The sequence below is a fragment of the Syngnathoides biaculeatus genome, chromosome 23, assembly GCF_019802595.1.
Source record: "Syngnathoides biaculeatus isolate LvHL_M chromosome 23, ASM1980259v1, whole genome shotgun sequence".
NCBI classification, from domain to species: Eukaryota; Metazoa; Chordata; class Actinopteri; order Syngnathiformes; family Syngnathidae; genus Syngnathoides; species Syngnathoides biaculeatus.
In genome coordinates, this window is record NC_084662.1 from 15,879,257 (window position 1) to 15,893,365 (window position 14,109).

General features: G+C 41.1%; 3 protein-coding genes across 13 annotated transcripts in view; 2 read left to right on the top strand and 1 right to left on the bottom strand.

Moving 5' to 3' along the window:
• LOC133496183 (intersectin-2-like) overlaps positions 1–2,111 on the top strand; it is a 34,786-nt gene extending 32,675 nt beyond the window's left edge. For all 3 annotated transcript variants that reach the window (XM_061811423.1, XM_061811426.1, XM_061811425.1), the window contains exons 36-39: positions 292–374; positions 492–575; positions 657–830; positions 1,822–2,111. In XM_061811423.1, the coding sequence (XP_061667407.1) occupies positions 292–374; positions 492–575; positions 657–830; positions 1,822–1,976 (496 nt within the window). In that variant the 3' untranslated portion in view covers positions 1,977–2,111. The remainder of the gene's footprint in view (positions 1–291; positions 375–491; positions 576–656; positions 831–1,821) is intronic.
• A 182-nt stretch (positions 2,112–2,293) lies between these two features.
• On the bottom strand, positions 2,294–9,591 carry fam228a (family with sequence similarity 228 member A). 4 transcript variants are annotated; one of them, XM_061811428.1, is made up of 9 exons: positions 8,522–9,589; positions 7,583–7,659; positions 6,514–6,684; positions 6,388–6,453; positions 4,442–4,636; positions 4,284–4,364; positions 3,308–3,383; positions 3,101–3,221; positions 2,294–2,591 (listed from the first exon to the last, which is right to left on the bottom strand). In XM_061811428.1, exons 1-9 carry the CDS (start codon positions 8,586–8,588, stop codon positions 2,510–2,512), a joined length of 936 nt encoding a protein of 311 aa, XP_061667412.1. In that variant the 5' UTR covers positions 8,589–9,589; the 3' UTR covers positions 2,294–2,509. The 4 variants fall into 4 exon arrangements, with proteins under 4 accessions (XP_061667412.1, XP_061667411.1, XP_061667413.1 ...); XM_061811427.1 differs by having other exon boundaries at positions 2,294–3,221; positions 8,522–9,591; XM_061811429.1 differs by lacking the exon at positions 8,522–9,589 and adding an exon at positions 8,182–8,322 and having other exon boundaries at positions 2,294–3,221.
• On the top strand, positions 8,270–13,992 carry LOC133496185 (uncharacterized). Of its 6 annotated transcripts, XM_061811433.1 has the most exons (5): positions 8,270–8,405; positions 9,602–9,741; positions 9,807–9,897; positions 11,462–11,836; positions 11,935–13,992. In XM_061811433.1, the coding sequence occupies exons 3-5, from the start codon at positions 9,834–9,836 to the stop codon at positions 12,108–12,110; spliced, it is 615 nt and encodes a 204-aa protein (XP_061667417.1). In that variant the 5' UTR covers positions 8,270–8,405; positions 9,602–9,741; positions 9,807–9,833; the 3' UTR covers positions 12,111–13,992. The 6 variants fall into 6 exon arrangements, with proteins under 6 accessions (XP_061667417.1, XP_061667415.1, XP_061667420.1 ...); XM_061811431.1 differs by having other exon boundaries at positions 9,602–9,897; XM_061811434.1 differs by lacking the exon at positions 9,602–9,741 and having other exon boundaries at positions 8,307–8,405.
• The last annotated feature ends 117 nt before the right edge of the window (positions 13,993–14,109 follow it).

A 14,109-nucleotide genomic window follows, 5' to 3' on the forward strand; every position in this document is an offset into this window, starting at 1 on the left:
ACAGTAAATGTTCTGTAATATTTGTTAATCCCGCAATTGGTGTCTTAGAAAAGATGATTTCCACCAAGGAGAGGGAACCGGCGTTTTTAAAAACGTGGCATGTGGCTACTTTGAGGCTGGATATACCTGATGATACGTACGCGTACATCCTCCCTAATGAACTGTCAAGGTATCAGCTCGGACTTGGCAAAATCAAGTGACTTGAGTCGGACTCGAATACCAGAAAATGTGATCAGGATATCCCGACTGTCACTCAGTGTGCAGCAAGGCTATAACTTGTGGTTCTGTCAGGGCGGCGTGGGTGCAGAAAATCAAAGCGGCATCTGAGCTTTTCATTGAGACAGAGAAGAAAAAACGGGAGAAGGCTTATCAAGGTCAGTAAGAAGTCCATGTTTCCATTGTATCCTCCTCTGCCTTCAAATTGTTTTAATGTGTTGTCCTCTCACATATCCGTGTTGTCCTTTCGTTTCACGTCTCCATGTTTTTTTTAGCTCGCTCTTTGAAGACAAGCGGTATCGGCAGGCTACTGGTAACCGTCTCGGAGGCCCAGGAGCTCAAGGCTTGCAAGCCCAACGGTAATAATAATAATACAGTAATTGAAGAGGGTTCACGTGAGGTGTTGTCTTGCAGCTTTCTGTCTTCCACATCCCCTGCAGGCAAGAGCAATCCTTATTGTGAGCTGACCATGGGGGCCCAGTGCTACACGTCCCGCCCCGCAAGCAACACGCTAAACCCCAAGTGGAACTTTAACTGCCAGTTCTTCGTCAAAGACCTCTACCAGGACGTCTTGTGCATCACCGTCTTTGAGAAGGACCAGTTCTCACCAGACGGTCAGTGGACACGTTTGTATACGTACAACTAAAAAAAGACGGGCTGTTTGAAATGATTCACTAGGAAAATTGAACAGAATATCCATCCCTGTCAATGCTCATAAAATTCTATTTGCATGCAGCCTGATAAGCTTTAATACCCGTACTAGATATGTATGCAAGGTGCAGGCCTTATTGTGTGGCTTTATAATGTGGTCTGATCTGGTGTTTGGCATTGGGGCCAGGGAATGAAAGTGTAGAGTTGGCTCAAGGTAGCTGCTGGCTGTTAACTGGCTCAGTCACCTCACGTGTTGAGTTTCCCTGGGTATCATTTGTTGATGTACATGTTTATTTTAACATTTGTGCCAAAAAAGTGATTGAAGTGCACCAGTGACTGTCTATTCTTGATGTGTGGAGGAATTAGAATGTTTTAACTAGTGGTGGTAGCCCACAGTATATTCAATGAGCTAAACCAATTTATTTTAACATGGACATGATCCCAAAATTTACATTTTCTTATGTACTTTTCTCCTAGCTCAGGGGTGTCAGTCATTCTTCTCATGGGCCGCATTGTTGTTCCGCTTACCCTCATACGCCTGTTATGACTGGAACAAAAATATTTAATCATCTCATCATATTTACATTAATTTATGAACTATTTTTGGAATCAGAAATCAAGGCTGTTTTTTTTTTTTTTTCAACTATTCACATTTGGTAACACAAAAATGCTTGTAATATCTCAACCTTATTATTTATGATGAGTTTGAAATTTTATTAGACTTTTACAAAAATCATGGAAATTGACTCAAGATGTGGCTTCACAGACCACGTAAAATCATATGGTGGGCCACATCTGGGTCCGGGTCCGGGTCTTGAGTTTGACATCTGTGTCCTAGCTCGTCCTTATTGCTACAAAGATGACGTAAAAAAAAAAAAAAAAAACAATATAATGAGGAGTCTGCAGTACAAAATTATATAACATTATGAACAATTTATTTATACTTCTCATTAGATTTCCTTGGCCGCACCGAGGTTCCCGTGGCAACTATCAAGAAGGAACTGGAGAGCAAAGGCGCCGCCAATCGCCGTCTGCTGCTGCACGAAGTCCCCACTGGAGAGGTTTGGGTCAAGCTGGACCTGCAGCTCTATGAGCCGCCACCCAAGTAACATTTATGAGCCCCCGTGTCATATAAGACTACAAAACCCCCCCATTCACAAGTGCCTTCACATACTAACAACCTTGTTCTGGAAAAGGGAATAGGATGGGCAACACACTGGAAGAAAAAAATATATATTTTTTTTTTTTTTTTTTTTACAAACACAACCATTGGACTTGCTGGTACTTAAGGCACAACTTGAGGTACACTCGCAGCATCTATTCTCAATCAAGCAAGACTCTACAGATAGGTATTAAACGTTTTAAATGACCTGCTTTTATTAGTACAAACATGCAAGGTCTGTTTCAGCGTCTGCACACAATGCAAACAGCATAACATACCGTTAATGTTGTGTGAAAGTCAACATTAAATTAATAAATTGTACACGCTGTGCAGTCCTGTACATTGTACATACAAACAGTCGTCTTTGTTGGGGCTTCATTATGAACCACCAGTGTTCTTGTATCAGTGCGTGAGTCATACTGACAGGTGGCGATTGGGTTGATAAAATGGGCTTCAATGATGCGAAGTGAAGTGAAGAACTCATCTGGAGAACCAGCAGCCGGGGTGATGGCATGTGCCATCCCGTGCGGAGGTCTCGCGTACATGGTACGGTACGTCCAAGCTGTACAACACATTACACGTTATTGTTATGGTCACCGAATATTTTTTTTTTTTTTTTTTTCAAACATACAGTAGCTGTCACGGGTGTCAAGTTTATTTTCATCGTACGACAAATCATCTCACGGTTTTGTACGACATTCCTTGGAAATCACCATTTCCCATCACCGGGGAGCTATTTTTAGAACAGTACTCTGGGCTAGGCGGCACGGTGATCAGCTGGTAAAGCGTTGGCCTCACAGTTCTGAGGACCCGGGTTCAATCCCGGCCCCGCCTGTGTGAAGTTTGCACTCCGGTTTCCTCCCACATCCCAAAAAACATCCAACATTAATTGGGGGAGTCTAAATTGGCCATAGGTGTGATTGTGAGTGCGACTGTCTCTATGCTCCGATTGGCTGGCAACCAGTTCGGGGTGTACCCCGCCTCCTGCCCGTTGACAGCTGGGATAGGCTCCAGCACTCCCCGCGACCCTCGTGAGGATAAGCGGCGAAGAAAATAGATGGATAGTCGTACCTGGAACTCATGTAATTCGTGTGGTCCTTGTCCACTGATTGGACATTGAATGAGCTGACGACAGGACTCACATAGTCACCATGTTGGACCTTACTATGACCGTTCCGTTTATATAGGCATCCTAAACAGAAATGTCAAATAAAAGTACATTTTATATATCTATGTATAAGCGGTATGTAATTTGTGACCGCTAATTGACAAAGGTACCTGCTTCACAACGAGTCTTCTTCATCTTGGACAATTCGTATAGTAATTCCATCTCCTTCAGCTCAGCCACCCTCAGCTGTGTGGGAATGTTGTCAGCAGGGAAGACAATTTAAACACATTGCAGACAATCGATGGTCTTTGCAGGACATACTGTAGATTCTACATCCCAAACACGTTAAATGACAATGTAGTTTGATAGTCTCTCTGAATATGAAAATTAAAATCAAATCCGAATCGGATCGTATGATTTAACACTCAGCCTTTTTTTAATCATTGAACAGATTTGTATGTTCTTTTTCCTAGTTGTAATATTGTTTTAAATGTTTTAATGTTTATTGATCAAAATGTTATTTTTGTATTTCTATTTTGTTCTTTTTCCTAGTTGTAATATTTTTTTGGATTTTTTTTTTTTTTTTTTTTTTTTTTTTATTGATCAAATTATGATTTTGTATTTGTATTTTTTTAAATATCTTTGACCCAAATTCAAAATCATCAATTATTATTACTCTACAGTTATTTACTTATACTTGGATAATATTCCCAATCGAATACAAAATAGTCCTAAACCGTCAACTGAATAATAACTATAGAGGTATGCTTTTTAATCTACCATTAAAATGATATTTTTGTATTTTTTTTCAATTTTATTATTTCACCCAATTTTTTTTTATTTTTAAATGCATCATATTTGTCATTGTAATGGTGAACATTAAAGAAAATTGTGTTGCACACATTCACCATTTTGTGCAAAACAAACATTTAATTAAAAATAAATATTTAAACAAGAACACAAAATCAATTGTTTCACATTCAAGTTTTAAAAAATATATACTCAAAGTTTATGTACAGCACATCAAATTTTAGGTGGAAAGCATCCTCGGAAGAATACCTTCCTGGGGAAAAAACATCCAGATCGACACGTCAACACTTGGCTACAAACACACAAACGATGGAAAGCGTGACGTGAGAAACTCACCTTGCATTTGTGTGGCTTTTTGCCGTAGAGGAGATACGGATTGTATTCATTGAGGTCACAAGTGTCTAAAAACACGTGGCCCTGAAAGTGAGATTAGGTTAGTGAGCCCAACGCTCATTTCAGGACTTTGTATCCACAAGTCAGGCTCGCCAACCAACCTTGGCGTTTCCGTGCCGGAGGAATTGTTGGTACAAGTTTTGCCGCCGCTTGACCTCGGCCGGGTTGCAAGTGGCCATGTGGTAGTCGAGCTTCTTTTGGAGCGGCGCCCAAAAGTCTTCATGCAAAACCTTGCGCATCACCTCCCTCTTCATTGCCTTGGCTTCATCGTGCCTGCTCAGAAAATTCTCCAATTCCTTCACATCAAAAAAAAAAAATTAAACGCATCTTGCTCTTTACCATTACATGGACTTAAGAGTTAAACACCTTTTTGGTCAATTTACTTGTATGTCAGAACAATTTTTTTTCCATTGAATTGAAATGCAGTCATGTATGATGTGTAGTGAGCGGTAGAATGATCTGATGCAGCACGCATGGGTTCGATTCCCACTCAGTGACGGTGTGAATGGTTGTCCGTCTCTGTATGTAGCCTGCGAGTGACTGGCGACCAGTTCGGGGTGTGATCTGTACTGTGCAATATTGTTGGCAAAAAATAAAAAACACTCTAAATTGCCCCTAGGTGTGATATTCAGTGCGACTGTTGGTCTCTGTGCGCCCTACGATTGGCTGGCAACCAGTTCAGGGTGTACCCCGCCTCCTGCCCGTTGACAGCTGGAATAGGCTCCAGCACTCTCTGCAACCCTTGTGAGGATAAGCGGCAGAGAAAATGGATGGATGGATGCTTTACTGAGTCACTTATAGTAGTACATTCTTCTTAATTTGTCTTAATGATTGTGTTATACTTCCCTGGTGGCCAAGCCGTGCACACCAGAAGGTGTTGCAAGAAATGAATCGCAATTCACTTTTTTGTTTGTTTAATCCCGTTTTTTAAAGAAAAATAAAAGAGTACGCTTCAAATACGGTTAGCGTTAGGGTTGTTCAAAACAAGAAAAAATGAGGGGAGTTTGGGGGGAGGCTGGAACGGATTAATGGCATTTCCATGCCTTTAATCAAGGGGTCTCAAACATGCGGTCTGCTGGCCATTTGTGGCCCGCGAGATGATATTTTGCGGTGTGATGGTCTGAGCGCTCCCGGTGCTGAAAGGTCTCCTTGTGATTAATGCACATGCGCAAATATTAATGCGCATGAGTGTATATTTTGTAAACTTCCGGCCAGTGTGAAATGTCTCCTCCCATGCTACAACATGTTCATCTTCGCTATGGATGTCTCAGAAAGACGAACATCTGTATATCAGCAAGGTATGTATTTCTTTTTTTTACCAACTTTTGCTTTAAGGTTAGGTTTTCGGTATGTTACCTCCCTCTCAGTGTTACTAGAAGAAGGGGAAATATGAGATCGGGTGATTTCCCAGTAAGCGTCTGCTACGTACCCATAGTTCCCCTGATAGTAACACATGTGCATTAACCACAAGGAGACTTTTCAGCACGGGGGAGTGCTCAGACCGTCACACGGGTCCCCACCTTAATATGACAGTATATTGGTAGTGAGGCCCTTGAGTTTTATGTGTGGCAATTTTACAGTGTTGTGTGCGGCGTAGATGGTGATCGAGCTTGTCAGAGAAACAATTTTCAATGGAGTTACAGCAGCGTTTCCAAGGATTTTTTTAAGAAGTTTTACACACAAGTTGTAAACACCAGCGTCCTTCATCTTACTTTGTTTAAAAAAAAAAAAAATGTTTGAGATGATGGGATTGTTTTTCATTTCTAATTTTAATTCCTCCAGTCGGCCCAGACTCCGCTTATAGCGGCCCCAAGTTAAACAGAGTTTGAGACCCCTGCTTTAAACGGTGAACTAATCATTTGAGTGTGTTTTAAAGTTGTGTGGTAATTGGGGAAAAAAAAAAAATAATTCTTCATCTTAAGGCATCGCTATATGTTGAAGTCACGCATGACTGAAAGAAAAATTATAAACCTTTTTCGGGGTATATCCAATTAAAGTGCTACTTTTTACCTAACTTGAAAAAAAAAAAATACTTCTTAAATATTACCTTTTCTGTGTCCAATAAAGGTTGAATTAGTTCTTTTGCCTCTTTGAGTTCAGCTTCCAGCTTTCCCTGAAATAGAAATGAAGATAAGATCTGGTCAAAGCAAGGGAGCGCGTTATCATCCAGTACCTGGACTCGCCTGGTGGAGGCGTGAGAGAGACACCCTCTCCATGGCCTCGGTCCCTGGACCCCCATAGTGGCATCATCACGTTTATTCTGCTTAATGTACACGCCCACGTTCCTCTTCTTCACCGGGGCGCACAGTCTCACCTCAGGTCGTGAGTACTTGGACTCCGCCGCCTGTAGTACAACATCGAAGCATTTACTGTGTTGCATGAGTGCCCTTTTTGCTGCACTTTTTGCAGTCATGCTGAGAAAATAATGCGTTTATGAAAAGCCTCAAATATTCTGTTCAATAATGAAACCATCAATTTGACTGTTGACAAGTAATACAACTGTGCTGAGAAGAAATAACAATACCGAAATATGAATAATGCCACAATTCTGTGAAGAATACAAAGTCGGTAATATTACAGGCCCGGGTTCGATTCCAGCCACTCCTGTGTGGAGTTTGCATGTTCTCCCAGTGCCTGCAAGGGTTTTCTCCGGGCACCCGGTTTCCTCCCACATCCCAAAAGCATGCAACATCGATTGGACACTCTAAATTGCAAATTGTGAGTGCAGCCGTTTGTCTCGATGTGCCCTGCGATTGGCTGGCAACCAGTTCAGCGTGTACCCCGCCTCCTGCCCGTTGACAGCTGGGATAGGTTCCAGCACTCCCCGCAACCCTCGTGAGCATAAGCGGCAAAGAAAATCAATGGATGGACAGATATTACAGGAAACTTAATTTTGAAGGAAAAAAAAAGTGTGAGAAGAAAGTCAAGGGAATGAAGACTTATGCATGAGTAGAAATTTTGCAATCATAGCCATTATTTTTATGGTAAGTCATTTTTTGTAGGATAAATTTGTAATATTACAATGAGTTCAAGGACAAGTAAGTTACTAGAACGTAACATGACAATAAAATCATAATTTTACAAATGTGTGATTTGTGCAGAAAGTAATGACATACTATGGGGAAAAAAATACTCAATATGCTAACATAACAAAGCAACATGACATCAATTACCTGTAAATGCATTTTTAGTAAAGTTATCACAACTGTTTTAGCATCGTAGCCACAGTTGCACTGACCCACCTCAGATGCCAGAAGTCGGATATCAAACGCTGCATCGTAGGTGATGAAGCCGTCATTCCTCTTATTCGACCACATGACTAAAAAGAAAATACAGGGTAAACAAAATGTGCTTGACAATTACATGTTTCATTTTTATTATTTTTTTTCATTCATTTATCACACTCATTTTAACGATACTGGAATCGGAGCGTAATATCAAGCAACAGTTTGGGCTCTGATCCAGGATAAAGTTCCAAGACAGGGTTCAGGTTCCGAATTGGAATCCAACTGTTAGGGTTGTAAGGACAGTTTGGGGTTTCAAAATTGAACAAATTAGTTTCTAGCAAGGGATCTGGTTTCAAATTACGGTTGGAAGACCACTGTTGGGGTTTCAATATAATAAGGATCATCCATAGTGTTAAATTATTCCGGGTAAAAAGCAAAAATGCATTTGGTGCTTTCAATGAAACGATATAAAAATGTTGCTCAACCTTGAAAAAAAGAGAGAAAAATATTGTCACTGTTTTTAGCCTGCTAAGCTAGCCGTGTCCCCAACAACAGTAAAGATCCCGCCACTTAATAATGATCAATACCCATGATGCATTGCGAGACTCTCTAACCTCGTTCGAAGTTTCGAGGAGTTTACAAGTCGAGCGAAAGCTAATAACAACACTCAGGTCTTGACACCGTTTTACATTTCGAACTATCTTTCGAAACACTTTTTGTCAAACTTTTCGACCGAAAAGCGAGAACGATATTGTCCGGTCCTCGCTTCCTTCCTCCCGTGCGCACGCGGCCCGTTGACGTGACAACCATGAGACGTCATCCCTCGTGACGGAGGCAGGTAAAGTCGTGATTCGCTTTCAACGACGGCTTTTAAAATTATAACGTGATGAACATGTTTTTTTGCATCGGCTATAGGTTTCAGTGTTATAAATTTGTGTAAAAGTGCGCTCCAACCTGGCAACAGTAGGAAAATGCGGCTCCAGTGTGACGACAGTTGAGAACCGTTTACGGTACAATTCATTGTGGTTTTGAAAATGGCTGAAATGTGTGACAAGTGTTTACGTGTAGTCCGCTGCTGTTGAATACACTTGATGTTTTCTCCAGTCAAAACGTGACATGTAAATAAATAAATTGCAAATGTATACGATTATGATAGTGCATAGTTGTGATTAATCTTTCACAAAATAGGAGTGTTAGCAATTCTAACCTAGGATCGTCACTGTAAACATGATGCTGTCTTTAGGAATGGCTTTACGTTGCTACCATGACTTGTTCATAATGGATCAGATTAAATGTTATCAGTTTGCAGTTTTACTTTGGAGAATATACAATGTATTTATCAATTTAAAAATCCAAAAGGTGATAAATGTACATGTCCAGCAGAAACGTCTCATCACTTCTGCTCACTATCATTTTGCTCGGCTTATGCCCAATGGTTAGGAAATGAGGGATAGCCATTTGGTGAATCTTCCGGAGGGAGATACTCCAAAAAAGTTTGAGCAAAGCCCATGCCAACAGATCAGCGCAATCAGAGTGTACCCGAGGGTCCATTGCAAATGATTGACAACTCATCAGTTTTGCTTTTTGTGTCTGATAAGTTGTTTTTCCTTACTTGAGGTTTGGAGGGATATCAACAACAACAAAAAAATAGAGTACACATAATTTTACTAATGCACTAGGTGAGCTATATTTCAAGACTTTAAACAAGATTAAAAGTGTGTCCCCCCTTCAAGTCCATGTACAGCATTTCAGTTTAGCTTCCAGTATCACATTCTCTAGTTTTAAAATGGCGTTAACCTGTGTAAACGGTGAAAAATGTTTTCATTAATTTAGCATAATTGGTAAAATGCAATTAAAGTGAGCGCAAATTATTCTTGTAGCAGACAACAACATCGTGTTCATGTGGTGCCTTCCCAAGAGCTCAATCATTTAATCAATGTATCAATCAAAAATAAAAAAAATCAATATACAGGACATGTCATACGTTATATGTCGCCATTGAACGTCGGCCACTTCGTTCTTCCCTTTTTCAAGCCCAAGTGAGCCAACGGGCAACACTAGAGGACGCAGCCGACTTGTCGGCGAGAGACTTAACAATCTTAATTAATGCGGCGCTTTGGCACCTCCGAGTCCTCCCCCAAGCCTTCACCCTCCAGACGCCCGGTGCTGATCATGTGAGTGCGTGAACGGCGTCATCATCAGAAGTCGACCGTTTTTTGCTTTTTTCCGCTTTGCCTAGTTTTGTGCGGCCTTTCGAGCGGCTCACATGGATTGGTTCACTTCTTTAGCGGCGTGTATTGTCCTCCTGTGGATTTTCTGCTTTATAGACGGTAAGACGCAATTTTTTAAATTTAAGTATTTATTTGAAAGAATATAATGTTGCTAAGTGAGAGGTCACTGACTTTTTATTTTTTGTTTTTCTGTCTTGTACTATGAAATCAAATGTTGGTCTTTTGACTCTAAAATTGAGACTAAAAGCACTTCCAAAGCACATTAAAAACAAATTTGTTAAATCATAAATTATACTCTTGCCTTACATATTGTATTTTATTATTGCTTGGCTTTATGTCTATATTATTACCATATCATTTCAGTGACTGAGTAATAATCATTGAGTATTTTAATGTTATTGGGCTTGGAAAGACACGTCAATCATATTCTTTTATTTATTTGTAGTGTCCACATAGGAAAATTAATGTTCAAGAAATTGTATTTTTTTAACATTTTATTCAACTACAATATGAACAAACAACATTTTCAGTATGATTTCCCAAATTTTGGGGTAATCACGCTTATGTGTTTTTGTGGATTAGTAACAAAAATGTCAGACAGGTAATCAACAATTTTTTTTTCTGCATGTTTTTAATCAAAACAAAATTTGTCATATTTGTTGGAGACATACAATACTTTGTGAGTAAACATAAAATCAAACATTTCCTCAAAATATGTCATGATGTTTAATCGGTATGTCTTAATTAATAATTTCCAGAATTTGATTGGAACCTTAAATGTGTGCTTTGTGTAGGACTACAATTTCATGTAATATTGAAGTGTCGTTTTGATCTTGGTTTTCCTATCTTTTAATAAAGTAAGTTAAACTTTGCGAATGTTAAAAGTGGCATTCTATTGTAGTTTGAAGTGACAACTAAAATAATACAATGTTGCAAAAAGACGCTGAGAATACAGTCGGTCAAAAATGGATGCAAATCACCTTTAAACATGTCGTGATCAAAGTTATCAAATGTACTTGCAATTGGAGTACTGATACTTAACTGGAATCAGGAAGACTAAGTCAACTTCTTAAGTAAAAGTTTACCACTACATACTCTGAAATGTACTCGCAAATAAATTTCGAATGTGAAGTCGCTAGCTAGCTAGCGCCAGTTCCTTCTGCTTTGCCGTCAAATCATGTTTCCATGGCTTTAATGTGAGATCACTAACAATAAATGCTAAATTAGCAAATGATAAAAATCATCTTACAAGCCGATGGTTCTTAGGTTAGCACAAAATGCAACATTGTTTATGTGGTGCCTTCCCAAGATCTGACTCTTTCAATGTATTCATCAAAATCTCAAATGTATTTATGTCCTCTTTTTTTTTTTACATTGTCATCTGCAAAGGTTTAAAAAAAATTAATAAGCATATTTTGACAAATTAATTCATAGAAAGTGTAGCTTCTCAAGTGTAGAGTGTAAAAGTAAAAAGTTGTCAGAAATGCAATGGAGACTCTTGAGATGCTTCATGTGTAGTTTTGCCAGTTTATAGTCAAACAATGTGCTTTGCGTGCTCGGGTGACTTTCCATGAGACTTAAATGCTTGCTGACATTAGTCACCGCATCAGATTAGAAATCCAATCTGATTTGGCTACTCGTTAATCTCTTCTTTCCTGGCCAGGCAACGCGGTGTTGGAGCTGCGTCTGCTTTTCCACGCCCTCACAAAAGCGGCGTGCCACCTGTACCTGGCCCTGTTGCCGCTGCGCCGTGCCGCTGTCCACTTCAGCGACTGCGCGCGCCACCTCCTGGCAGGCGCCCAACGGCAGGACGTAGCCCCGCCCACCTACCCACAACCACATGGCGCACCGCCGGTGGGCCGCGCCTGCACATTGCACCTCCTGGAGGGCGCGTGCGTGCTGTGCGAGACCATGCCCAACCTGATGGCGGCGGTGCTGAGCGTGGGGGCTGCCTTGTGCCACGGGCTGCAGGGCGCCGCGTACGTGCTGGCGGCCACGCTGCGCGCCATCCAGCTCAACCTCTTCTCGCAGATGAACGGTGAGCGCGAGCGCTGGGACAAAGAGCGCCACCGTGCCAAGGAAAGCGAGAAGAGGCTAAACTCCAAAGTGCTGGAGTACATCTCCGTCTTTTGCCAGGACCCCGTCAGCGCCCTGCGGATCAAGGTGGACGTGCCGCCCGTGTACAGATAATCCTTGGCGCGGGACGCCTGACCGCCCGACACTCAGTTAGGTACACCTGCGAAAAAAACGCCGCCATTACTGCTATAATAAAGCTGTATGAACTCGACTGTGCGCCACTCACAAAAAGTTAGGGATACAGTATATAACTGATGTCCTCCTGCAAAGGTTTATCATCGATACGTGCCACAAAATGGCGGCAAAGCACAGCTTTTGTTTGAATGAGGCACAACAACTCATGTCTATGTATTTCCTAGGCCTCAAGATGCCAGAAGATTGCAGCAAAGTTTTATTGCTTTAGCACTCAAAAAAAAAAAAAAAACTTCCTGCTCTTTTTATGAATAACATACAAATGCGAAGTTTCAAACCCAAATGACAAGTTTTTCCTTTGGAAGTACTGTAATTACCAGCCTACAGAGCGCACCTGGTTAAAAGCTTCACTCAATACATTTGTAAAGGAAATACCATTTGGTACATACGCCGCAGCTGTGTAAAAGCCATAAGTGCCCACATTGAAACACGAGATACGTACAAAGACGGTACACGGAGCTAACGCTAGTGCCACTGCACTGACATGGCCGGTTAAAAAAAACATCCCGGTAAAAATCACTGAGACATGACAGTAACATGCTAGCGCAGCGCTAACAGGGCTGGACCGGTAAAAGTCACTTCCTCGGCACATATATTCCACCGGCCTCACTCTTACCTTTTCCGCTCAAGTGCCCCCTTCCGGCCATTAGAAAAAAACGCAGGGTTGAAAGCATGTGAAAAAAGTCACAGCTTATTGCCATGGAAATTACGATAATTGCCCTGAGTCCAAGGTATCTTCCCAGCTTCCCTTGCCACAGCTCCTTGCAGTCCTGGAAGGATTCTTCTTAGATCCAGTGTCAAGGGCATCATGGTGTCATCCATGTCTTTAAAAAAAAAAAAACCTTGAATGACACCCCCCTCCCCTCCCGTAGCATAGAAAAGTTGGGGGGGGGGTTTGGTCGGGCGATTAAGTAGATTAATCCACCACCGCCAGGAAGTGTCAGATGCTCTTCTGGCACGTTGTCATACCGCAGGCTGTCCTGCCATGACCATTGCCTCTTCCTGCACGCTGGTTGATCGTCTGGCCCTCGTTTGAGAGGAGAACTTCGGTTTGGGTTTGGAAAATAACTTACAACTTCAGTTGCCTTATTTAACTTCACAAGGCTGGTTCTCTTGCGCTTAAAATGTAAAAGTAACAACCCGGACCTGCCGAAAAAGCAGTACAAAGATCCAAATGGATAAACGGTACCGTAATTTCTCGTCTTACAGAGCGCACCTGGTTATAAGCCTTGCTAAACAGAAAGCTTAACGTTCTCCCCATGCACATTTTTTATTTAATGTTAATGTTTAAAGTGAGGGGGTGGTGAGACTATTTAAAATTTGTTCTACAAAGTGAATTTTCACCTGTTTTGTGAGTGGGACTGGAACTTGCCCCCCAATAATGATCATAAATCTGGGCTTCACTGTACACACAGTGTTTTTTGGCTATGAACTGCAAATATGCTAACAGAAGTACTAATGTTTCCCTTCATGTGTAGCTAAACCCCCCCAAAATGGGAAAATCTCAGCATTTTGGTGGCGGCGCAGGTGTACCTATTGTAATGTCTGGTGTCTCTCAGTCAGCCGGCACTGCGCGAGGCCTTTTGACTGCAGCGTTGGGCGGTTGGCATCAAAGGACTTTTAAACTTGGCCCTCTGCTTCTCGCTCACTGTCGTTGAAAGAGAAGACGCCCAAGCGAACAACAAAGAAGATGGGGGAAAAAAAAGATGGTTCATCCATGGTGCATTTTGTTTTTGCTTGTTTTACATTTGTTGCTATGCAAAGACGTTTGGAAAAAATTAAATGTCTCAAACCGAAGCGCTTTGGATTGCGTTGTGGTATTCGACATTAGCAGTTAAATCCGAACAAATGGTTGAATGGTACCTTGACTTTTTTTTTTACTTTTATTTACAAGCATAGTCATAAAAAAATTAACTCATAAAACGAGCTATCACTTTTTCAAAATATATTGTTTTTCTCTTTTGTCCAAGTGTAGATTAAAGAGTTGTTTTTAATCAAACTACAGTTCTGTTTTATTCTCAGAACTTTTTTTTTTGGTAGTGA